The sequence below is a fragment of the Chionomys nivalis genome, chromosome 1 (genome assembly GCF_950005125.1).
Source record: "Chionomys nivalis chromosome 1, mChiNiv1.1, whole genome shotgun sequence".
Classification (NCBI taxonomy): domain Eukaryota; kingdom Metazoa; phylum Chordata; class Mammalia; order Rodentia; family Cricetidae; genus Chionomys; species Chionomys nivalis.
In genome coordinates, this window is record NC_080086.1 from 2,825,867 (window position 1) to 2,852,837 (window position 26,971).

The following is a 26,971-nucleotide window of genomic DNA, read 5'->3' on the forward strand; positions in this document are numbered from 1 at the left end:
CTTCAGTGATCCCTGATCCGGACAGAGGGTGCCCCAGTCTCACTTCGGTGATCCCTGATCCAGACAGAGGGTGCCCCAGTCTCACTTCGGTGATCCCTGATCCAGACAGAGGGTGCCCAGTCTCACTTCAGTGATCCCTGATCCGGACAGAGGGTGCCCAGTCTCACTTCGGTGATCCCTGATCCGGACAGAGGGTGCCCAGTCTCACTTCGGTGATCCCTGATCCGGACAGAGGGTGCCCCAGTCTCACTTCGGTGATCCCTGATCCGGACAGAGGGTGCCCAGTCTCACTTCGGTGATCCCTGATCCGGACAGAGGGTGCCCAGTCTCACTTCGGTGATCCCTGATCCGGACAGAGGGTGCCCCAGCAGAATTTTTAGGGGGCTCTGCTGCCTGCACTGTCTGCTCTCAGCTCTGTCTTCTGCCTGCTCACAATCGTTCACTGGGCTCTGAACGTTTAATGGCTTCTCCAGACCAAAGTTCTTCCAGAATCCTCACACAAGCATGGTCACGTGGCACAGCAACATTCTCTGGTACCAATTTGTCTTAATTGGGGTTTCTACCTGCTATGATAAAACACCATGGAGAAACTTGGGGATGAAAGGGCTTCTTCTGATTATACATCCGTATCACAGTCTATCACTGAAGGAAACCACAACATGGACTCAAGGCAGGAGCTGAAGCGGAATACACAGCGAGTGCTACTTACTGGCCAGCTCCTCATGGCTCACCCAGCCTGTTTTCTTACATCACCCAGAACCACCGGTCCAGGGGCTAGCCCCACTGCAATGGACCCAACTGTGTCAAACATCAATCAAGAAAACGCACCACAGGCTTGCCCAGGGTACAGTTTGGTGGGGGCATTTCCTCAGTTAAGTTCCCTCTTCTGAAATGGCACAAAAACTACCCAAGCACAGCACGTGTCAGCTGGTCCACTGCAGGGCAACTTCAGTGTTCTTCACCCAGCAAATGTGCTGTTTTCAGGTTCCTGAGCAGACTCGGTTACCTTCCCACACCCAAGGTTACCAAATGAAAAGTCCAGGGCTATCAAATCACCGGTGTAACACACCCTTATAACCACAGGCCTCAAGATGCTGTGACCACAGCAGAGTCAGGCCAAGAGCCTGGGCGTTCAACACTTAGATACTAAAGCATGATAATAGTGACAATTATTCCCACTCCTAGAAGTTTAGCATGGTCTGTGAAGTCAGGAAGAGAACACAGGTGGTGACCTAATGCTACAAAATCCAATTCACTTTCCCCTAACAGCCTCGGTGTGTTTTCTATTTATTGATTTTTTAATTCTTAAGCAGAAAATATTCCATCTCCTGTAACCACGGGGTACTTCTGTAGAAGCATGAATGGGGAAGGATTAGAATGAAGGCTGATGAGGCGGCAGGGTCATAATAAAGGCCGTCAATACGCTCAAGTGAAACTGATCACCACAGAATAAAGGCAGCAGGCAAGCTTGGTATTTCAAGGCTTCCACTGAGAGCGCAGAGCTGGCCATGGCTCCCCAAGCTGACAGCTGCTAGAAACGAAGCCTTAGGAACCAGCCGGGTTTGTTCTGTTTTTAACACGACCATGTGACTGCTTTCTGAGAAGGCAGCAAATTCACCTGGAGCCACCATGGGGCCACGCTGGGGAGAGGCAAGCATGCTCCACTTAGTTCTAGCAAGGTCAGCTGACTCACTGGCTCCCTCCACTTGGCCTGCACACCGTAGGAGCGGGAGGAGAGGGAGGTGTCCCTATTGTGCCCTGGCTCTTACAAGGTCTTAAATTTCCATGTGCCCATTGCAAAAATAACAGAACTCTCTGCAATACTTTATATTTTAAAAAGTCAGCTGAAGTTTTACACACATTCCATTTGTTAATCACTTTCTTGGGCAGTGAAAACCCCTGCCAGCGTGAGCCTCATGCTGAACTTTGAATGGCAGGTTTCCTCTCAGACCTGACAATTAAAAGCTGAATGTTTGAAAACATGGGAAAAGATTTTTAATTTTCCTTGTGATAAATAAGAATTTGGGTTTTCTTGCTCTGTATTGCCCATTTTTTTTCCAGAATAAGCATATTATTTTAGAACTACACACCCTAGCATTTCTTTTAGAGAAGGGCTTTCGATCCGCTCATATACCCTACTGTTGGCACATCCAGGAATCCTGGCCACAGTTTGCTTTGTGCTGAGGACAGTGCAAAGGCCCAGGCAGCACTCCACACCCTTCTCATCTTAACAAGAGATGCTGCTCCTCTTTCTTATCTAGCGACATATTCAGACGCACATGTTAGATAGCTAAGTATAAAAAAGCATGGGCTGCCCACCCTACTCTACAGGAAATGTGGGTCCCTCACCCTACTCTACAGGAAATGTGGGTCCCTCACCCTACTCTACAGGAAATGTGGTTGGGTCCCTCACCCTACTTACAGGAAATGTGGGTCCCTCACCCTACTCTACAGGAAATGTGGTTGGGTCCCTCACCCTACTCTATAGGAAATGTGGGTCCCTCACCCTACTCCACAGGAAATGTGGGTCCCTCACCCTACTCCACAGGAAATGTGGGTCCCTCACCCTACTCCACAGGAAATGTGGGTCCCTCACCCTACTCCACAGGAAATGTGGGTCCCTCACCCTACTTACAGGAAATGTGGTTGGGTCCCTCACCCTACTCTATAGGAAATGTGGGTCCCTCACCCTACTCTACAGGAAATGTGGGTCCCTCACCCTACTCCACAGGAAATGTGGGTCCCTCACCCTACTCCACAGGAAATGTGGTTGGATCCCTCACCCTACTCTACAGGAAATGTGAGCACCCAGCCCAGGACAACCCAGGACTAAGATTAGCAAGTCAGCAGCAGGCACGGAGACGGCAGGTGTTTCCCGGTCTGAATGCCCCAGAGTTTGACATCCTCCTACCTCCAATGACTACAAGTAAAGCATTGTCCTAACAAACCAACGAACTCCATTTCCCAGATTCTCCAGATCTCTATCTGCAAGCTCCTTCCATAAGCTTTAGCGTGGAATCAGTGATCTGATGTCAGCATCACAAAAAGTCATGACAACAGAGAATGCTGCATCCAGTTTATCCCAAACTAAAGTAGGGGACCACTCTCTGCACTGTGTGGCACATTCACCGCGCATGTCTGAAAACGAGAGTGTGTTTGCTGCTCACCTGAAGCTCGCGGTATCTGGCTTGAAAGGACAGGGCATCCTGCTCCTTCTCCTTCAGGAAGTCCTTCTCCAGGACGCTGTGCTTCTCCATCAGTGAGTCCACATCCTACGAGGAACCCAAACACAAGCTCTGCTATGTCCCATGGTATAAACATCGTGAAAAATCACTGAAAGTCTAAGAATTATACAAGTATGAATTTGCCAATGTTAACTAATTTCTAGACCAATATTGACGTAATATTAAAACTAATAAATATGCAAGAGTGAGGCTGGGGAGGCAGCTCAGAGGGTAGAGTGCTCGCTATCTAAGCATGAAGGACCTGAGTGTACTGAGTGTAGATCATCCACACACACACACACACACACACACACACACACACACACACACAAAGCCAAGGGTGTCCACAGGCATCTGCAACTCCAGGACAGAGAGACAGAGACTGGGGTATCCACAGAGACCCCCGGCCAATCACCTCTGTGGAAACGTGAGTTCCAGGTCAGGAGGAGAGCAATAGATGCAGGCTTCCTGAACTGACCTCTGACCTCCAGAGAACATATGGGCATGTCCGGCTACATGAATGCAACCACGTACATATGTACACAGCACAAACACAAAACAAGAAATAAATAAGAACAAGAGTGTCTCAAAGAGTACTATGAACAGAACCCAATCTCTATAAGTGCTTTTGATGAACTGGCTATGATAAACAGACATGCATATGGGTGGACAAATGGATGGAAACAGACTGAAGGATGTAGAGAAAAGACAGATAACAGATGACAAATAATAGAAGATAGGTAGATGGATAGACAGGCAGACAGACAGATGGAAGGACAGAAGAGAGCCTGGGTGTTCGAACAGCTGTGTTCGAACACCCAGGGGTACCTGACCTCCCACAGGTAGAAGGTAACACATCAAACTTGAAATCCACACATGAAGTAAAACACTATCTACAGAAACAGAAGCCTTAGAGGAGCAAGAAATAACAACAAAAAGCCCCAGAAAAATCTGAGCATGCCTTAGAATTGCATTCAACTTTCGAGTTCATGTGGATCCATGCTGACACTAAAGTCTCAGGATGCTCAAGTCCTTTATAAAAAGCAATATGATATTTTCTTATAACCTACGCATATCATACCATAGACACTAAATTATCTTCAGCTACTTAAAGTACACACAGCAGAAATTATAGAACCGCTGTGCTGCTGGCGGCAACGGGAAACGCAGGTCTGTAAACAAGCACCTCCAGCAGAGAGAAGGGTGTCCCTGACTGTCTCCCCGAGTCTGGCTGGTTGTACCAGACGCTGGATGCATGGCTGTGCTAACCACTGACTAGAGACCTGTTCCAGGTTTACTTAGCTTTTGTTATTTATGTGTGTTTGCCTGCATGTATGCATCTATGTGCACGACATGCATACAGGACCCTTGGAGGCCAGAAGAGGGCATGGAGCCGGAGTTATAGATAGTTGTGAGTTGCCATGTGGGTACTGGGAACCAAACTTGGATCCATTCGCAAGGACAGCAAGTGCTCTTAACCACTGAGCCACCCATCTCTCTAGCCCCTGACTGGCTGTTTCTCGTAAGGCGCCTCCACTGAGTGTCCGATGTGACGGACTGAACCCCACCCCAGGGAACACAATACATTCCTTGGTGAATTTCCAATCCACTTTGCGTTGAACTGGATATCAAATTGCTAGCAAATACGAGTCTACATTCCCAGGCGAATGTGTGAGCACACCTTTTTAATTCTCTGTTTTTCTTCTTCAGACGCTTTGAGTTTGGTCTCCAGACTTGATATTTTTTGCTGGAGCTGAGAGCTGGACACGTCGGCTCCAGGACCCTCAGGGTCATCCTCCAGTGAAATCGCTCCATGGCTCGTCTCATCCGTTAGGCCAAGCGGGAAAAGCGGGATATTCAGATGTGTGTGCGCTGACTGCTGGATCTAGACCATGTTAACAGAGAAGGGTTAGACCATCCCGTCAAGGAGATGTTCAAAGGGCATCATAAACCACAGTCAGAAATAAGCTGGCGTGCAAGCAATGAAATCATTTTCCCCCTAAGTGAACCAACAGAAGACTTCACACTATTACAACAGCCTGATCTTTGAATCGATACATCTGAGACGTGCCCAGTCTGAAATGTATACACTGACGTAGGACAGATTTGGAGTTAAACTGCAACTCAGAATCTCACATGTATTAATGATGCTAACTTATCAACTTCTAGCAAAATTGACAGGTGACTAAGAACCGAGTTTTGGAACCCAGTCTCCAATGCCCAGCACGATGCCTACAGATACCTGAATGAACACACCGCACTGATGCTGTCCTCTGGGGCTTTACCCTAAAACTGAAATAGATACTCTTGACCCTAAGAACATGTTAATACTCCCAGGAAAGAAAAGCTATTCTTTCTAATAAATCTTTCCCTTTTTGAAGTTTAACTTTAAGTCTGAAATGCAAAAACAATCACTCTTTTTTTTATTTACTATTATTCTCCTTTTAAGTCCAAGATACCATATGCAAAGCTAAGTCCATTGTAATGGCCACACACAGCTGTCTGCCAGAGTAAAGCATCAACCTTTGTGACAGAAACGCCAGCACCTGAGCACAGAATTAAGGTAGGAAGCAGTTTCTACGTTTCTACACGCAGGCTTCCTTCCGAGCCCAGCGCTCACCGGAGCCTTGGGGATGCTCTGACTCACGAGGCCGCTGTCTGCACGTGTGTCATCTGGGGAGGAGATGATACCATCGGAAGGGAGGCGGCCAGAGGACGCAGACGAGTGGTCATGGTCCAGAATGAGCTCCGGAGAAGCTGGGGAGAGACGCACTCCGGACACTGAAGACAGAAGCACAAGAGCCGCGTTAGAAGACGACACAGAGACGGGGAAGGTGGCTGGACGGTGCGGGGCAGAGCAGTAGAGGCAGAAAACCGTTTCCACGGGTCACACACAACATGTTTTAAAGTCGTTAGCACACACACTAGCCTAGCACTGGAGATGTCCATTTCCCAGCAGAGGAAATGTCCAGCCATCGACACAGTACACAGTACTGGTGTGGTCAAGGGCAAAGGCAGGAGGCATGAGGAGACACTGTCACACACCGGTGACCCTGGCCCCCACCTAGCGGGGCTCAACCGCTAAACATTCACTGCAGCAAAGCAAAAGAGGCCTGCTGTAAAACCTGGAGGTTCCTCTTACGTAATAAATTTATTTTTAAGTTTTCATGTCAAAGTCAATCTTCACTTACTGGACTGTTTCCACAAAAGTAATGCTGAAGGACAGTTCCGCTATCAGATCCATAATAAACCACTGCTACACTGTAATTAAGGCTCTTATTAGAAGGTTAAGGAAGCAGCTGATTGACAAGTACACAAAAAAAGACAAAAATGCAAATGAGGAAAAAACAAATATTTATATTATTTTATTTTAAATGCTCCCAAAGAGTCAACTGAATCTAGTCCACTTTGGAATGTAAGGAGCTATCTTTGGCAGTCACCTCATTCCCACACCCAGCGGCCTAACTACAATGACCTTTATTCCACATTGGCATCGGTAGCTCTGTCCTCGGGTCCTATCACAAACTCTGAAGGTGGCTCACAATGGAGATTGCGTGTTCCCCTGAAGAAAGACACACAGAAGGCAGTAAATTCTAATGAGCTAAATGCACAGATTTCTGATTGTTATTTTAAGGAATTGTTTAGTTATGTAAAAGTTTATTGTCTCTAACAATGTTGTATACACTGAATAAAAGGGTGTAGATAAATATAATTTAATAACAAATATAATAACCACGCACAAAAATCTCAAAAGAAAATTAATTTTAAAAAAGGAAATCATTTAGCTGCAGAATCAGCTTCTTTCTGAACTTAAATCAGTATGCACAGGTGTGTGTCTGTGTGTCTAGCTGCACAAAGAGGTACTTCAAATTTTTCAACTCAAGCACAAAAAGGTAGAACTTTAATTCAAGTTTGAACTTGATATATATTTTTCAGAATTTTCCCAAATCCTCCCTACATTTGGCTACAGTGAATTGTCTAAAAAGGTTAAAACATCCGTATGATGAACTCTGAGAGCCATGAACGAAGTACTGCCTGGCACCACAATGTCACACCGAGCACAGAACAGCGGAGAGCAGCCTGTCCTTCTGTCCTTCCGTGTCTTCGGAAGGTTTGAAAGCGTTTAGCACACTGTGGTTGTCACAGATATTAAACGTCCTGGACAAAGTGTGTTCAGAACAAACCCAGCAGCACCACCCTGTGCTCTGTCAACCTGACACAAGCTGGCGTCATCTGGAAAGACAAAAGCTCAACTGAGAAAATCTCCCACCAGAGTGGCCCGTGGGCAAGCCCACAGCGCATTTCCGCACTTGCGATCCTCTATGGCATAAGGAAGCAGGCCGAGTGAGCCGTGGAGAACAACCCAGCAAACACATTCTTTCATGGCCTCTCTATCATCTCCTGCCTCCGGGTTCCTGCTGACTCTCACTGGTGGACTGTGGTAAGGGTCTGTAAGCTGAAATTAAACCCTTTCCTCCCCAGATTTCTTTTGGTCATGGTGTTCTATCACAGCAGTAGAAACCCCTAATTAAGACAGCCCTAATGCCTGGGTATTTCACCATCTTTGGCAATCATATCTACGGTCATGATTTAGAACAAGGGGCCATGACTGAATACCCAAGTTCATCACATGAAAAAAGAGAGGGGAAGGAAAGAAGAGAGAGAGGAAGAATGGGAAGGAGGGGGGAAGGAAGGAAGAGAGAGAGGAAGAATGGGAAAGAGGGGGGAAGGAAGGAAGGAAGGAAGGAAGGAAGGAAGGAAGGAAGGAAGGAAGGAAGGAAGGAAGGAAGGAAGGAAGGAAGGAAGGAAGGAAGGGAGAGAGGACAGTAGGCAGAAAAGCTGAAGGATGGGAAAAGGAAGAAAGTAAAAAGAGAGAGCACAAGGAGAGAAAAGACGACAGAAGGAAAAAGAGGAGGAGAGAGGAGGGCCTGGCTCTCAGACAGGCACCCCCACACACAAGCACCTTCCCCTTCATAACCACACTTCCTTGGCAGATGGTAGCCCATCTCCACCTTCCTCACTCCCATTCAGGCCAATCCCCTGCAGCTGTTACTTAAGGCCCTACTGGCCCTTCGAACACTCACTCTGCTCTCTGGACCCCTTCAAGTGCACACAGGCAGCCTGCCCCTTCCTTCAGTCACTCCTAGGCCCATTATTGGATCTCCTATGGCCTGCAGAGTAATGGAAACTGAGCGCTCCCCGGCCCTCTCGGCCATGTGCCTACCTGATTACCACAAGGATCCATCTAGATGTCCCGCGGGCATGCTACAGTTGACTACCAGTTCACAACTCCCAGATCAGCCTCATGGCTCTCTCATAATCTCAACACTGGATCTGCCAGGCCAGGCCACCTCATGCAGTCACACAGCTGCTGGCATCTACAGTTCTGCCACACGGCCCAGGGCCTTTATGACATCACAGTGCCACTCCAAACACAAGCCAAGCCCAGAGTCGGACTCGGCTCCAGTGTGAACAACGGACAATTCCTTGTTGGTCAGCTTTAGACAAGTTACACGGACTCTTCAGAGTCACGCCTTCCTCTTTCAAAGGTGGGAAATAACAGGCAACTCGAGCTCACAATCTAAGGCCTGACCGAGCTGAAAGAAAACAGCACTTCTCCGCGGAGGTGCAGGGTGTGTGAGCACACACAGCAGTGAACAGAGTCAGCGCTGTGTTCTCCGCGGAGGTGCAGGGTGTGTGAGCGCACACAGCAGTGAACAGAGTCAGCACTGTGTTCTCCGCGGAGGTGCAGGGTGTGTGAGCACACACAGCAGTGAACAGAGTCAGCGCTGTGTTCTCGGCGGAGGTGCAGGGAGTGTGAGCACACACAGCAGTGGACAGAGTCAGCACTGTGTTCTCCGCGGAGGTGCAGGGTGTGTGAGTGCACACAGCAGTGAACAGAGTCAGCACTGTGTTCTCCGCGGAGGTGCAGGGTGTGTGAGCACACACAGCAGTGAACAGAGTCAGCGCTGTGTTCTCGGCGGAGGTGCAGGGAGTGTGAGCACACACAGCAGTGGACAGAGTCAGAGTGCTGTGTTCTCCGCAGAGGTGTGGGGTGTGTGAGCACACACAGCAGTGGACAGAGCCAGAGCGCTGTGTTTCCGTGGAGGTGCAGGGTGTGTGAGCACACACAGCAGTGGACGGAGTCAGAGCATTGTGTTCTTTTCCACAACACTGAAGAGCAGCTTCTCTGCATCATTCCACCTGCCCCATTATCTGCTCACTCGCAATGTAAATCTATTATCTGCTTTCAGTTGAGAATATTATCTAAGAAATAAATGACCTTAAAACATTACTTACCTGAATCTGCACTATATGTAAAGCAGTAATTAGAAATGCAGATGTATAGACATACATATACAATCTAGAAACTTTCATAAAAAACTAATTATTTTCCTGATCAAACTAAAGAAATGGAAAAGAGAAATTAGAGTGGGATAATATGGGTATTTTAAAAAGGTTTGTAAAATAATTGGTCCAATTTTTAAAATTCTGGGTTCAAAGTAGAGCTAAGAATAATAGTAGCTAATCCGATAAAATGGGTAACGTGAATATAAACAATTAAATGGCAACAATCAGAGCTTTAAATTGGGAAATTTTCTTCATTTTAAGTCTCCAAACTTCTAAATAATTAACTTAAAATTTTCATTAAAATGGCAAATGCTTAAAGAAATACGATTTATGAAGCTGACTTGGTTAGCTTTTAGAACAGGTCTCTTGAGGAATATACCTTTTCTTTGGGGAAAATTAAGCCATAGACAACAACCCTATAGACAAGCATGAAGCTCCAGTGAGATCACAAGGCCTTTTTTTTTCTTACCAAGGGCTGAACCTATATAATCCCAACACTCTGAAATAAAAATTAAAGGAAACCTCAATATGAACAAATCATCCTGTTTCAATGTCAAACGGTTGGATGCCTCATGAGAACAGTGACGAAAGACATGCTGGGTTTGGCTAAACAAGAGAGAACACTTCGCAAGTTCAGCAAACAACACGAGGGAAACCGTGACAAAGGACACAAAAGGAAGCTCAGGAAAAAGACAGCCCTGCAATCATAAAGACCTCAACGCCATCCGGTGGTCCTTCCTTCCTTGGTTAAGGCACAGGCTTCGTGTGATCCCCATACAGACTAACAGGCTTTTCAATGGGGCAAAAGAAATGGACATTACGGACCACAGAAAGAGGTAGCCACAGAAAACTCCTGCGTGAAGTTACAATGAAAGACAGCAAAACTTCAGCCAAGAGGCAGCAAAGCAGATCAGAACAGCCTGAGAGAGACTCATCAATGGGAAATACGTATAAAAGAGGCAAGGCATATTAAGTCACTGAGACCATAAACTTTTTTTTTTTTTTTTGGCCTTTTGGGAAGAGGTAAGACACAAAATCAAAGATTTAGGGGGTGAAAGATGGCTCGGTAGTTAAGAGCACTTGCTGATCTTCCAGAGAACCCAACTTCAATTCCCAACACTCATAATGTGGCTCCCAACTACCTCCAGCTCCAGAGAGAGAATGCAGTGCCCTCTTCTGGCATACAGAGGCACTTGCACACGTGTGTGCATGCACACACAAACACAAAGTAAAAACCTAAATAAAATCTTTAAAAGATCAAAGGTTTAAGTATTTTAAAATATAAGAACTTATAAAAGTTAGACTGAAATGTAGACATATACAAATGTATCACAAATAAAGCCTAATTCCTAATATGTAAAGAACTTAAAACTGAGCAAAAAATTTGAAAGACTAAGCAAATGAGATTGAAAAAAAAAAAAACAACAACAACAGAGATTTTAGAGTGGTTTACGTGGCAAAGACTCCACTAGGAGGAAGGAACAGAAGCTACTGAGCCTGGTCGCAGACAGCTTGTGGGAATGCCATAGCAACAAGAGAAGGTGAAGGCATGAGTCTCTCTCAATGTCAGCTTTAGGGTCTTTGGAATCTTGTTACCATGTCACACACACAATTATAATTTGCCAGAAACAGGGGACTGAACCCTAAGATAGACTGTGAGCTAACCATCCTGCATCCTCGTCCCTTCTCTGCCATGGCGGTAAATCTGTAACTGCTGCAGAATGTTATTGTAAGGTGTGTTATATTTGTTTATGCTCTGGAACATCTGTTTAACGAAGTAAAGGTGTGTTGCTTTTGTCTATGCTGTATTTGTTTAACTCTGTGAAGCTGTGATTCTGTTCCTGTCTAAAACACCTGACGGTCTAATAAAGAGCTGAACGGCCAGTAGCGAGGCAGGAGAAAGGCTAGGCGAGGCTGGTAGGCAGAGAGGGCAAATAGAAGGAGAAATCTGGATGGAGAAGTAGTGCCATGAGGACAGGGGGAGGAGGACACCAGGCACCACGGCCAGTCACAGAGTAAAAGTTGATGTAAGATATACAGACGTAAGAAAAGGAAAAAGCCCAGAGGCAAAAGGAGTCAGGATAATTTAAGGAAAGCTAGAAAGAAGCCAAGCTAAGGCTGGGCATTCATAAGAGTAAGACTCCGTGTGTGATTAATTTGGGAGCTGGATGGCGGGATCCCCAAAAAGCCAAAAGAGTAAAGAGCTAACAGCAACACATAACTAAAAGCAATCTGGGGAGGAAAGGATTTGCTGGCTGACACAGAGGCCAAGCCACAGGGAGAAGGCTGCATACTGACTCCTCTGACTTACTCAACCTGGGCCCATGTGCCCAGAAATGGTGCAACACACAGTGGGCTAGGTCCTCCTACAACATCAATCACTAACCAAGAAACACTCCAGAGAGCCCCACCAGCCAATCTGATGGAAAGAATTTCTCAACTAAAGCTAGCTAGGACAAACCCCAATCCTACTGTAAGGTGAGGCACTAACACACTTTACTTTGGGACACAGGCTGTCACTGAACACCTTCAGTGCGAGAAAGTCACAGTAAATAAACACTGAGAGAAGAGGAGGAGGCGGAGGGAAGAAAAGAGGACAAGGAACAATGGAAAACCAAACTGATGAGACAACCATGGGAGAAGGATAAGGCGTAAGTGTGGATTTCTCGCTCCTTTCTTGCAGCTCTCTCTCCGTGTGGGGGATCAGGCAGGCAAGAGAAGGATAAATATCTCTCCATGTGGGGGATCAGGCAGAGGTCAGACCTGAGAAGGACAAATACACACTGAGTTCTGGTCCACATTCAGATTGCTGAAATAATGGCAGCCTGAGAGTGTCAGTGTTTCCTGAGACAGAGCTATGAAAGAAACGCATTTGGAGATGTACCGTCTCCAAGGACTTGCACCCATACACCCTTCTTCATATTCCTAACAACAACCCAAATAAAGGTGGTAAATAAACTTCTGAAAAGGGCAGAGGCGCGCGGTGTTTTAGCTCAAGCCTTAAACGTGAAGATCAGAGGTTCTTAGCCTTCCTCAGTGGCTGCCTAAGACCATCAGAAAACAGAGGTGATGGAGGAAGGTCATTGGTTAATTAATAAAGAAACTGCTTGGCCCTGATAGGTTAGAACATAGGTGGGTGGAGTAACACAGAACAGAATGCTGGGAGGAAGAGGAAGTGAGGTAAGACGCCTCAGACAGATGCCATGCCACTGCTCTCCAGGGCAGACGCGATGAAGCAAGCCGCCAGGTCAGACATGCTGAATCTTCCCCGGTAAGACTGGTGCTACACAGATTATTAGAGATGGGTTGATCGGGATATGAGAATTAGCCAGTAAGGGCTAGAGCTAATGGGCCAAGCAGTGTTTAAATGAATACAATTTGAGTGTTGTTATTTCGGGGCATAAGCTAGCCAGGCAGTCGGGAGCTGGGTGGCAGGAACGCAGCCTGCAGCTCCTTCAACACAGAGGAATTTCCATAAGGATTCATAACAGCAGCAAAATTAGTTATGAAGGAGCAATGAAAATAATTTTACAGTTGGAAGGCACCACAGCATGTGGAACTTAATTAAAGGGTCAGAGCATTAGGAATGTTGAGAACAATTGGTATAGATGAAAGTGTAGAACTGAATATTGAAACATCTGTGTATCTGCGTGTGTGTGATATAAACGTTTAAGTACATATATGCTATGGAATATTACTGTAACTGTGTAAAAGTGTATTGCATTTATTTACACTACATTGGTTTAATTATGAAAAGATGTGTTGCTGTTTCTCCTTGCCTGCCTAAGACACCTGATTGGTCTAATAAAGAACTGACTGGTCAACAGCACGGCAGGAGAGGGGTAGGTAGGGCTGGTGGGCAGAGAGAATGAATAGGAGGAGAAATCTAAGATCAGAAAAACAAAAAGGAGAAGAGAGTGAGGGAGAAAAAGCCCAGGGCCAGTCAGCCTAGGCAGTCACCAGTCAGCAGACAGAGTCGGACGTACAGAAAGTAAAGTAAAAAGCCCCAAGACAAAACGTAGATTTAATTTAAAGAAAGCTGGTCAGAAATGAGCCTAAGGTAAAAAGCATTCACAACTAAGAGCTGGTTGGTGGCCCAAGAAAAAGCCCAGGACAAAAGCTTTTCCATCCAGCACCGTGAAGGTTCATAGAGAAAAAGAACAGAAGCTCTTACAAGCTTTTCATAAAGCAAAACTATCAGTTCACCCAAGACCTGCCCGAGGCTGGAAGGGAACCAGGCAACTGAGACCATTCTACAGGTTCCTAGATAGAGGTCTGCTGCAGAGAGACTCCTCCTTGTGTGATCATTCCAAGAGTCACAAGGGAAGCGGACACTGCACAGCTGTGGCAGCTTTGCATTTCTCTCCTGCGGCTGTGAAGGAACCGGGGATCCGATGTCACCCAGGGCTGGGTAACACGCGGGTAAAGTCAGCCGATTTGTATCCAGTGTGTGTGTCCTATATCAGACCTGAGACACTTCACGAGATCTGACCATCACCAGGGGCTGGGAAACACACAGGTGAAGTCAGCCAATTTGCATCCAGTGTGTGTTCTCTGCCGGGCCAGAGACACTTCACGAATTCCTCCACGAGTCTATAAGCAGCCAAGCTTCTCTTTACAGGAATCGGCTACCTCACTCGCAAACCCACGAGCTCTCAAGATGGCATAGGCAGCAACTTATTGAAGAAGACAGAAACAGGAGTCGGAAGCATGCCAAGAAGGCTCAGCATGTAGAGGAACCGCCTCCGAGCCTGGCAAGTTCTGTGGTACGAGGAGAGAATCAAGTCTCACAAGGTGTCCTCTGACCTCTACAGGCCCTGTGCTACACACACACAGAAACAAGCACATGTAAAAAGTAGAAGGGTCAAGGAAAAACGCTAAAAGACAATTCTTCAAGAGGAAGATAAAGGGAGTTATGGGGTGAGGGAGCCGGGGAGGCAGAGGGAAGCAGGGTTTGGCGTGTTAACTGTAACTTAGTTGACAGCACAAAATACAACAGGAAAATCAGGGAGGAACACAGGGAAGGGCCTTCCCCAGGCTGACCCGTGCACAGGGAGGCGGGGCATGGGCATGGGGAAGTTTCAGTTCACAAAGGACACTGACTAGGTTTCGACCAAGAAAGGTGTGAGTGAGGTGCACTGCAGAGATGCACAACATTCCAGAAGGCGAGAGAGCCAGAACAGAATCCAGATGCAGGAAGACGCCAGGACTGTGCTATGGGCCTGACTGCAATTCTGAGCCATCAGAACAGCAAGCGTGACAGTGAGTACACTCAGACACATGGTGCCGCCACACAGAACACAGACGTATACTGAACCCCATATGAAGCCTGAAGACAAAAAGCTGGGGTGCAGGAGTCAGCGACTGTAGATGAGATGCTCTGTGGACAGGAGCGTAGCAGAGATGGAAACAAGGGGCTAAGACAAGAAACAGAAAAGCAACTGATACTGCCACGAGGCTACAGTTCGTGTCTGCTGCACGGAAACAACCGAGCTAACCAGGAGTCACGCTACGACACCACCCCAAGGGCTGTGCTCCCCACAGAAAGTCCGTGTGGCATAAAGAACTCAAAAGGGCTCGATTACTACAGAGAAAAGAAGTGTTTGGCTCAGTCAGGTAAAAATGTATTTCGATGCTGGCTTTTTTGGTTGAAAATATTAATAATTGTAATATCTAGAGTCTGCATGAACTTGCAGAGAAATGTTAATATTACTTACAAATAGGAGCAGCCATGGCTGTGAGACACAGGCTTGAAATGCAGCTTTAATTAGCTTAAGGGAAACTGAGATGCAGCTCTGAACCCGAAATTCCAGTAAATCTAGCAGCTAAGTGAAACAATTACAAAATTACAATTCTAAAACAAAAAGCTGAAATTTCTCTAAATGACATTCATAAGAGATGTACGTGGTCCTCTAAAATATAAATTCCCGTATAAATTTCAACCTGCGCAGAAGGGCTTCGAGCACGGGCCGTGCTACAGAGCCTGCCCCAGTACAAAAGCCTGCAGCAGCATTTTTAACAGGTAAACAATGAATGCTTTACTGCTTTTCTAAGCAAATTCAGCCAGCTAAATTTCTGTACTTTCAAACTTTGAAAATGCACATTTTGAGGAAAACTAAAATTAACTTGCCAAGACTGAGGAGGTCTATGGTGACTTTGTCATCAAACTGAGCAAGGCCAAGGTCACAGTGCACCCTCAGCCATGCTCAGGTGACCCAGGGTGTGTACAGGGAATCTAGTGGGAGCAGGGAAAGGAAAGAAACTTTGCTGAAAAGAAAAATTCACACTGCAGTGTCCTCCTTACTACAGAAGCCAGGAGCTATGTTCACCACAAGGAATTCACACCACAGTGTCCTCCTTACTACAGAAGCCAGGAGCTATGTTCACCACAAGGAATTCACACCACAGTGTCCCCCTCACTACAGAAGCCAGGAGCTATGTTCACCACAAGGAATTCACACCACAGTGTCCTCCTTACTACAGAAGCCAGGAGCTATGTTCACCACAAGGAATTCACACCACAGTGTCCTCCTTACTACAGAAGCCAGGAGCTATGTTCACCACAAGGAATTCACACCACAGTGTCCTCCTTACTACAGAAGCCAGGAGCTATGTTCACCACAAGGAATTCACACCACAGTGTCCTCCTTACTACAGAAGCCAGGAGCTATGTTCACAAGGGATTCACACCACTGTGTCCCCCTCACTACAGAAGACAGGAGCTGTGCTCACCCCAAGCCATTCACACCATGGTGTTCTCCTAGAACAGGAAAGCCTCTTCTTCAGAACAGAAGGGTAAACCCATACGATACAATCCCTTTAAGCAGAGGACTGATATTAATTTGTTTCAGGAAGATGGAAAGTTCTTAAACACAACCAAGAGATGTGAACTTAAAATCCGCAAGGTCTGCGGACACAGTGAGCTGCAGGCAGACACACAATGGCGTGGCTGAGACTCACGCCCGGGGCTGAGCAGAGAAACTCTCTTTCTTTCCACAGCAGCACCTCTTCCCTTCCAGCAAAATCAACGCAGTCAGGCAGCAGCAGACTGGTAGAGGGTTCTCTTGTTTTTCTTTCCAGTAAACAGAAAGCTGGTACCCAGCAAAACAGAAAGCATTTAAGTCGACAAAAATCTAAGCAAAGGAATAAACAAAGAGAGATGAACAAATTTTGTCAGTTTCTGTAAACCTCAATTTGATTTTCAGGCCCTAGTGTGCACAAAGGAAACAAATAGGAACTAGCCACATACTTGGTTCACCCACTTGGAGCTCAAGGTGAATGTGACCTGAAAGCAGGGAGAGGAGAGCCTGTCTTGCAAACAGCAGTCACGGTCGGGAAAGGGGGAAGAAAAGAAGGAAAAGAGGAAGAGAAGCAATTGGAGTAGGAAGCATCAGACACTTCATCCCAAAAGTGGAAAAGTGGGACCTGAGAACAGAGGAGGGGATGGGGAAGAGGAGAGGACAGGAGGGGGAGGAGCAGAGGACAGGAGGGGGAGGAGCAGAGGACAGGAGGAGGTTGGGGTCAGTGAAAGATGAAAAGAGAAAGCAAAATACAAATAACTCAAAGGACAAGTTTTACATCAGATTAAATATGAAGGGCACATAATAAATGAAAGTGGCCAGGCTGCCTCTCTCCGCAACAAAGTCTCGCCCTGCTCACCCTGAACTGATGGGCTCTGCATCTGAAGAGAAACAGCCCTCATCTAGTGCAGCCCCACACCCTTCTTCTCCATCCTGATGGGCTTCCCCGATTCTTGTTCCTGCCTTGAAGCTCCACTAGTTCTATAACCCAGCAGCACTTCATGAACATTTATTTAATCTAGGCCTGTTTTACCAGCACATGCTCCATAAGGCAGACAAAAGGTCTCTTCTCAGTTCCTCACTGTCCACCTGTGCCGAACACAACCTAGGATCAAATGTGGGGACCCTTGCTTCAAACTGGCAAAGAACCAGCAAGAATCTAGAAAGGCCAGAGTAAAACCTGTAAGCACCATCAACACACCCCAGGAAAGCAAACACTGTTTACATCAGGAGCACCTACCTGGTGAAGTCACTGAACGCTTACTCAATAAATGAACTGATGATTCTATCGGCAACAACTTCCTCTGACTGAAAACAAATGGCATTCAGTGCTTAGTTTTAAGAGAATGTTAGAAGCAGCAGCCTTTGAGTCTGCTGGGGTCCTTGCTAATAAACACGGCTGGACAATGCCCGCTGACCCTGACCACAGTGCTCTCTCCAGCCTGAGATGTCAGTTACAGCTCAAGTGGCATCTTCTCCAATCTGACAGAACCTCTCACAAAAATGTAAGCAGCGTGTGTGTGTGTGTGTGTGTATGTGTGTGATGTGATGCAGGTGTGTGTGACACTGACGTGTGTGATGTGGGTGTGGTATGGGTGTGGGTGTGACACTGATGTGTGTGTGTGTGTGGTGTGATGCGGGTGTGGGTGTGACTCTGACATGTGTGTGTGGTGTGATGCGGGTGTGGGTGTGACTCTGACGTGTGTGTGTGTGTGTGATGCGGGTGTGGGTGTGACTCTGACATGTGTGTGTGTGGTGCGGGTGTGACACTGACGTGTGTGTGTGTGTGGTGCGGGTGTGACACTGACGTGTGTGTGTGTGATGTGTGTGTGTGATGTGTGTGAGCACTACAGCATGCATGCCAACTCCAGAATAACGTCTTACTACTATTTAGGCATAGAATGGCTGAAACTTCAAACTGTCCACAGTAAACACTTCTGCAGAATGAAGCCTGGGTAAATTTTCATTATTTCTCCACAGTTCAAACACACACATATCTACACACATATCCCTGCCTATTTTCTTAGTATACTAGGCAAGTTCTGTGTTGTTTATCCTAAAATTACTTTACATGGTCCAGTTAGCCAAAACAATCTATCTGAAGTTATAGACAGTAAAACTAGACTTCATTCGATTCACAGAAAGAAAGAGAAGGGGAAGAGAGAGAGGGAGGGAGGGAGGGAGGGAGGGAGGGAGGGAGGGAGGGAGGGAGGGAGGGAGGGAGGGAGGGAGGGAGGGAGATCAACCTATTTTCCATGTTAGTCTAAAGAAGGGAACTTTCAGGTTAGGAATGGGGTGAAATGGGCTCCCCGCATATGCCTGGTCAGTGCCCAGCCACTGGGCTACATGCTGAGCCCTCTTTCCACTTTTTGAGACAGGGTCTCGCTAAGTTGCCCAGATTGGCCTTGAACTCAGGATGCTCCTTCGTTGCCCTCTGGAGCAGCTGAGATTCTAGGCCTGTGCCATCAAGCCCAGCTTCAGAAGTTACGTGAAATGATTCCCCTCTTCACATGAGCCAAGCTTTAATAAGAAAAAAACTTAGTAGTTATGAGCTACAAGGCAAGAGTATCAAGCAAATTAATACAGAAGTCAAAAGTGAGATCAAAAGGCTTCTATTAGGCCTAATAGCGATACTTAAATCAAGTGAGATTTTGTAACTGCATATTTTATATGATTTATTCAGAAGAACATGGTAATTATAGGTACAAGCCTTGAATACACTGCACAGGTTACTAAAACACTCAGAGGAATATCATAAAAATAGGTCAAATTATAATCACCAATCATTAGCTAAAAGTCTTCTACTTCAGTATTTTAGAATCCACAAAAATGAAAGGAAAAAAGACTTTAAAATAAAAGCCCACAAACAACAAACACACAGATGTAAGTCCCAGCCCACTGAGCCCTCACGGAAAACCAGCATGGGTGCAGGTAGGAGTGGCCGTGGTCACCTGGCAGCAGCATGATGATTGGTGGCTGTGCTGGGGCGGTGAGCAGAAGTCGAGAAACCAAAGGGGCTACCCCACTTGGCCAACAACTGATGGATGGGATGCAGGACAGTCACACAGAGCAGACAGAATGTGGGACAGGAGATGCGGGACATACTGAGGAGACAGGGATGGTTTGTAGGATTCCAGAACCTCGAGAAATAAGGCCAGCTTGCCAGTGGAAGGGCCAGGAACAAGGAAGAGTGAACAGGAAGCTCTGAGACCTGAGGGGAAGCAAGAGGAGCCTGAAAACTCAACCTTGTGGCACAAAGTGAGAGTTGATTTAAACCCACATCAGCAAAGACAGCGAGCACACGGGATAACGATGGAGAGCTGGGGTCCTGTCAGAGTGCAGGACTCAGAGAATGAATCTCTCTTTCTAGGGCATTGATCACCATGACTTACAGGCTGAGGTTCAGCTAACCCAACAATGGCTGACAGTGAACAGAAAGTCTGCGAATCCAGGACTTGTTCAGTCTACAAGACCAATGTCTCAGCTGGAATCCCAAAGAAGCAGGCTTAAAGCAGTGAAGGCATGGCCTTGCTGGCCAGGTAAAGAAGAGAAGCTTCCTTCTTGCGTGTCCTTATATAGGCTTCTAGCAGAGGGCGTGGCACTGATTAAAGATGCGTCCAAGATCTGGATTAAAGGGGAGTGTTTTCCTACCTCGAAGGCCCGGACTAGAAGCGGATCCGCCCACTTCACACAGGGCAAAAAATACCCCAGAGGTGTTCTTTCCCTTTCTAGTTGTAGCTCCTTCCAGATGTGATCAAGTTGACAACTAAGAATAACCACGCTAGGCCCTGACGGCTGTGCAGGGCACCCCTGCCAGACGGCCTCACACCTCCCTCTCCTCTCACTCACTCCTTAAGAATTCCCACTACAGAAAACTTACCGTTTCTATCTATCTATAGCTAGGCTTGTAAGAGGCCAAGAGTGTGGAAACAAAGAATGTGAGGAAGGAGATGATTCTGTCGCTGCAATGGTCAGTCCTGGTCTCTAGAATCCACAACAGCAGCTTTGGACCCGATGTGAAAATTAAAATATATAAAACAGGACCACTTTCTCTTAAGTATTAGGAGTTTCCGCAGTAGCACTTGTATTACAAGTGTACATCTGTTTGGAAAGAATACAGTCGTGACATTAGTGTCTTATCACTTGGCCCATGTAGTTTAAACCAGGTACCCCAAGTCATCTAGAATAAGCTTTGTAAATTACAGAGCTATAACAAGAAAAAGAATAAAACAATAAGCTGAGAGCTCAAAGGTCGCCTGGCATTTCCATTTACACACTGTCTGACAGAATTTCAGAGCAGCCACAGACAGCTGGAGACCAAGGGTCACTGCCATAGTCTGCTTCGGTTGTCAACTTGACACCCTTGGAAGAGGGACCCTTGACTGGGAAATCCCCTGCTGGATTTTTTCAGAGCATGTCTATGGGTCATGTTCCTAATTGTTAACTGGTGTACGAGGGCCCAGCCTACTGAGGGTAGCGTCAATGCTAGACTGCACAGGGGTAGCCAGCCGAGCAAGGCAGGGGAGCAGATCAGCAGCAGTCTTCCTCCGTGGTCTCTGCTTCAGCTCCCGCCTCAGATTCCTGCCCTGACATCTCTCAATGGACTACAACCGTAAGACAACAACCTCTCCTCCACAAGATGCTACATCTTCGTCATGATGTTTACCATGGCAACAGGAAACAAACTCAACTAGGGTAGTCACAGCCGCACGGCAGAGCACATCCTCAAAGTTGGTCTATTTCCTGCTGTACACATTAACCAAGGCGTGAGCCACACAGAAGACCAAGCATGCTACTGCAGGACCAGCTTCACAGCTCTACAGAGCTGTCTTCCTCGTGCGATTTAAGGAGACTGGCCTGACATCACAAGCAGAAAGGTACATGAACAGCCTTGGCCTGAGAAGAAAATGCATTAAGTAGCAAAAGGAAAGCATATGGCAACCTTCCCTCAGATAGCGAATTACAATACAACGATAATCCACGGTCTGCGGTGGTCAACAGTTAAGGGCACTGGCTGCTCTTCCAGAGGAAGATCCCCAGAACCTCATGGCAGTTGACAGCTTTCTCTAATTCCAGTCCCAAGAGACCTGATGCTCCGCCTTGCCTACACAGGCACCGTGAACTCATATGGAACACGGACATATATGTAGGCAATAAACCCATACATACACAAAATAAACGAAAAAGAAAAGAAAGCTCAGAGCCTGATCTCACAAGAATCTCTAAATGGTTAGGAAGCAGGAAGTAGAGAGAGTTTTAAATGTTTTCCACACTACTGTCATCCAGTGTGGGGGTCAAAACTATCCCTGAAATCAGGCCAGCCACACATCCTCACTAAGGAGGGCAATTCGGAGTCAAGTTAAAAGTAAAACACAGAAAAGAGAACATTATTCAACGGGGTCACACTGGGAAGAGGGCTCAGGAAAGGACAGCTCAGCAGTGCTGATGAAGGTGTGGCTCCGCCCACCGCTCACCCCTGGGCTCCAGTCTGTCTGTCAGGTGGTCTGAGGAGTTGTCAGAACTGTGAAATCTCTTTCCAGAGAACAAGTGGCTCATTTTTTCCTCCTCTCAGCATGAACTTTCAGGAAAAATCTCATTTCTTTGGGGCCCATTACTTCACCAGTCTTAGTCTGACTGAGACATGAGTCTCTTGAAAATGTCACCTGCCAGGCTGGCTACACTGCCTGTAAGACACAGGCACTGAGCGAGCAAGGAGTCACTTTGAATCTTGTGCTTCTTACTACCACGTGAAAAACGTGCAAACCGCACTTAAGAAAATACACAAAGAAATGTGTATGCTCGGGTCTTGAGCCCCCTGGGAGAGCAGGTGGAGAGAGGCAGGGGATTAACAGGACGACCAATTTGCTGTCCTAGGCTTTTCTGGCCGGGAGAATGGAGAACGGAAAGACTGAACCATGAAATCAAAAAAGCATCTGTCTTCCAGGTTCCCCTCTGCCAAGGTCTTGGGAGGAATGTTTGAGCTTTCCTGTTGGCTTTGTATGCAAATAGCTCCAGATGCGGAGGAACCACATCTAAGTCGTTCCCTCAGCATCTGCTGGTCCAATTCCCATCATTCCTTCTGCAGGGCTGGCTTGTGACAGACAGTTTAGTCTGCCCTCTTTATAAGCTGTTTTGAAGGAGCTAATTTGGATTAGAGTATCTATCCGGACCACTTGTTTTCCCTTTGATGGTCACTGAATTCTAATGTGGTCTGTGAAGAGCGGCAAGGAACTCGGAGGCATTATTGGGGAGGACAGTGCTCGGAGGCATTACTGGGGAGGACAGTGCTCGGAGGCATTATTGGGGAGGACAGTGCTCAAGGTTTCTGCCTCCCACCTCGCCCTCTACACAACTTACACTTGTCGGTCAAAGGCAAAAAGTGAACAGTCTTTTTTTTCCTTTGCCTTTTAAAACTGTGCCACCCACATTGTATAAAATGGCTTTGTAACACGTCCTGACCCAGCACTCACTGTAAGCAGCCACTATCAAGGACTTGAAGCTCACATTGGGGGCAGAAGGTCTGCCAACCCCCCAAAAAAAAAACCATCTGGGGAAACGCTCCATCCTCCTAGCAACAGCTTCCAGTCCGCAACTCACAGACCTGGGTGCCCGGCGCTGCAAGCGCCTTCTGCATCTACGGCAGAGGAGTGAGTCCACAGTGAACAAGGAAATAACCTCAATAAATTCCATGAATTTTAAAACTCTGGCTCTGCTACCAGGAGAGGCACAATTTAAAAAAAAAAAATCAAAAAGAAAGAAAGAAAGGAAGGAAGGAAGGAAGGCATATACAGATGCCCAATGAAGTATTAAGAACTGACAAAGTCAAGTACAGATGAGCCCTTCTTTCTGTCTCAAGAGCACAGGGGAGGGGCAGAAGGGAAGGGAGGGGCAAGCATAACTGACACAGGGGTAAAGCAGGTGCAGGGAAGGCATCACCACACAGGGCAGTCGAGGGAGACTTCAATTCCTGGGTCTCCACAGGGAAGACATCACCACAGGGGGTAGTAGAGGGAGACTCCAATCCCAGGGTCTCTACAAGAAAGACATCACCACAGGGAGTAGTCGAAGGAGATTCCAATCCCAGGGACTCCACAGGGAAGGCATCACCATATGGGGCAGTCAAGGGAGACTCCAATCCCAGGGTCTCCACATATATACAAGCTTTCACACTTATGCGTTCACCTGCACATGTCTATCAGCAGGCAAACATTAATTTCAGGGAAATAAAAGGAGAACAGTATTCCTTTTATAGACATTATAAAAAATAATTATTTCTTAATTTCATAAAACAAGATTTCTTAGCAAAAAAAAATTTAACTTATCTAAAACTCATAGCCACTTTGAATGTTGTTATAATATCCATCACGCAAGTCCTGAACGGTTTTCCAGAAGTGATCCATGAAGCCCAGGACCCAGATGCAACCATCATTGCTCCTGAACCTGCACTGAACTACACTGTGCTCTAACGTGCAGGAAATCTGTCTCTGTCACGCAGGGAAACCAGGGAGACATGAGAAAAGCTCAGCAAAATAAAGGCTGGGTGCTTCTGAGCATCTGTGGCCACTCTTTAGAAACAGATCCCATCGTGAACGTGTGCATGCGGACGGCGTGTCGGGACACTGCACGCGCTGGTCCTCTGCTCTTACTGGGGCTCTGGAGGTGGAACTCAGCTGTCAGGGGATGGGTGTTTTACTCGCTGATCCGGGTCACAGCCCTGTGACTACTCCCATCAATCACCACTTCCAGGTCATACGTCTGAACTGAACGTCCTTAGAACACTTACCTCAAAAACACACACATCCAGCTCTTAGCAATTACTGAAGGTTTCCAAGGCTGATATATTTTTGAAGCAAAGTTGAGTTTTCTGATGTTATATCTTATCATTAAGATTACTTAATTATTCACCTTGGACTGAAAATAACCAAGAAGAGATAACTGCAGTAAATCTACTCAGCAGTCATCAAGAATCACAGAGCAGTGGCTCAAGGTATCACTACCTTAGTGGTTCTAATTCCAAAAGATTCAAACCTATTTCCTGCCCTAAAAAGACTATAATAGGCATGTAAAGATGTCACACATGAGATCACAGTTTAAAATCACCTAACAACTATCCTCACGGTATCACCATTCAAAATAGCCAAAGGCAAAAGGAACCCAAGTGTCCATAAAAATAAATAAAAACTGGGATATTAGGATTAAAGAAAAAGGAAACTGTGTCAGATGATGAACAAGAATGAAACCTGAGGGCACTGTACTGATCGGGGTAAGCCAGGCACAGCAACCAGCCTGAGTGACCACCCATGAAGGGGAAGGGAGAGGGAAGGTCACCGGTGTCAGCTGTACAAGACACAGTACTAACCTATACATTAGGATAAGAAAGATGGCAAGCTTCATCACCACCTTCAAATACGAATTAGAATGCACCAAGCACCGAGCAGGAGGAACAAGATGGCAAACTGAATCACCATTTTCAAATATGAATTAGGATACACCAAGCACAGAGCAGGAGGAACAAAATGGCATTATGACGGTGTTTCAGGTATCACAACAGAACTAGAAAATGGTCCCAAGGAAGGTAGCATTTCCCCAAGGCCAGCTCTCCCTGGAATGACAGCAATGCTGTGGGCTGCAGGAATGGTCACCATCTTCAATTACTTCATCCATGCCATAACATAAGTACAATTATGCACTTGAGGTTATGTGATAATCTTCGCTGTCAACCGGGCTAGATGTAGAATCTCTGAGGAGACACATTTCTGGGTGAGGGAGTTCCCAGAGAGGTTTAACAAAGGAAGGAAAACTCATTCTGTGTGTAGGACAGGGCAGGATAGAATGGGGCCACCACATGCACGAATGTCTCAAGGCTGAACACAGAGGAAGAGCTGGACATCAGCCTTCATGGTTCTCTGCTTCTTACCTCTGGATGCAATAGAACAGCTGCCTCCCGCTCCTGTCAGCATGACAGGCTGTATCCCCCGAATCATGGACCAAAATAAACCCTCCCCCGTTAAGTCATCTCTTATCAGCTATGTGGTCACAAGAAAAGGAGCCACGATGGTCAGAGGCTGCACAGGAATGAGGAGGATGGGGCAGAGGGTGTGCACAGAGGGTACGGTACACATCTTACCGCTCATCCATCCCACCGTCAGTGCTGCCTGTCCGTGAGCACCTGTGTAGAAGACACATCCTGAGGTACTGGAGCCCCAAAGATGTCAAGAGAGACATTAATTATCCCCAGTGTGTTTAGAAATCGGCATCTGGCCCTGTCTTGAGGCTGTACACGCACTAGGGTAACAAACCTTACAACCGCTGCTTAACCAAAGTCTTGCCTTGACCTTGAAAATGAACCTTCCCATCTTCCCCAAAATACCTAAAACTTAAACCAAATATTTGAGTTATTTTCCAAGACATTCTCCTGAAAAACGTATTGTCTGTATAGATTATAGACAGGTCTGGGGTGGATGTCATCCCTAGTCACCCACTCATACCACCCTCCTGGAAATGCAGATAAATCAGGAAGCCTGTATCCAGCAGCAGCAGCAACAGCAGCCAGAGGGAGATGGCCACAGCGAAGGTCTGCCTGTAGCCAGGCCTACTAATGCCATTTCTGCAAACCGATAAGGAAACTAGAAGAATGCCATCCTCAGATCTAAGGCTTTTCTGGGGAAAGGACGGAAGGAGAGAAGCGGGAAGACAGAAGTCTCTGGCTCAGCAGTCTACAGTCTCTGACACCAGGGACAAGAGCTTCTTGGAAACTGCCTCTCATGTCCAGGCACTGAAGGGGCCTTTCCCCACCACCTCACAGAATTCTGCCTCTTCTACCTCTTCCATTCCCTGGTTGTGAGCGCCCAAACCAACCCACCAAGCTACAGCATCTTATATGGATGTGTGGATCTCGGCAGTGAAACACCAAGCCTTTAAGGCATGTGCCCGGGAGTGGCCGGGGGAATATGGTGGTTCCATTTGTACTTTTCTGAGAAACCTTCAAACCGACGTCCCCCCCAGCAGCAGCTAAGAGTTCCTCTTTCCTCTCGCCCCTACAGTATCCAACTGCAGTTATATCTGGGTTCAAGACAGGGTTTCTCTGTATAACAATACTAATTGTCCTGGAACTCGCTTCATAGACTGGACAAGCCTCGACATCACTGAGATCCGCTTGTCTCCATCTCCCAAGTGCTGAGAGGCAAGATGTGTACCACCACCAACCAGCCCTGTGGCTAACTAGTGGCTTAGCTCTGCACTCTGATCTTCAGGCAAGCTTGGTTAGGTAACAAACAAACATCGCTACATCCCACCACTGTTTTCTAGACCATACACACACTGACAGTATTCCTCCTCCCTCATCTCCCCTCCAGCGTCTCCATCATCGTTTTCTGAGGATGAGCATCTGACAGCGTAAGATGGGGTCCCAGAGCAAATGTGATGTGCATCTCAAGATGGGTAGGATAGTGAACATTTTTAAAAATATTTTTAATTTGTAGTAATCGTGAATGTCTCATTAAAAGAAACTGTTGTATATGAACAGCAATAGGCATCACAAATTAAGACGCAAAATGGAGCCTGTCATGCACAGATGACCCAGGAAGCATCTTGACA

General features: G+C 46.7%; 1 protein-coding gene across 2 annotated transcripts in view; it reads right to left on the bottom strand.

Moving 5' to 3' along the window:
- Ccdc91 (coiled-coil domain containing 91) overlaps nt 1-26,971 on the bottom strand; it is a 194,140-nt gene that overhangs the window by 121,338 nt on the left and 45,831 nt on the right. Inside the window, exons 3-6 of one of the 2 annotated variants that reach the window (XM_057786777.1) lie at nt 6,700-6,786; nt 5,845-6,005; nt 4,906-5,109; nt 3,168-3,272 (exon numbers count right to left, since the gene is read on the bottom strand). In XM_057786777.1, the coding sequence (XP_057642760.1) occupies nt 3,168-3,272; nt 4,906-5,109; nt 5,845-6,005; nt 6,700-6,718 (489 nt within the window). In that variant the 5' untranslated portion in view covers nt 6,719-6,786. The remainder of the gene's footprint in view (nt 1-3,167; nt 3,273-4,905; nt 5,110-5,844; nt 6,006-6,699; nt 6,787-26,971) is intronic. The other variant, XM_057786769.1, reaches the window with a different exon arrangement.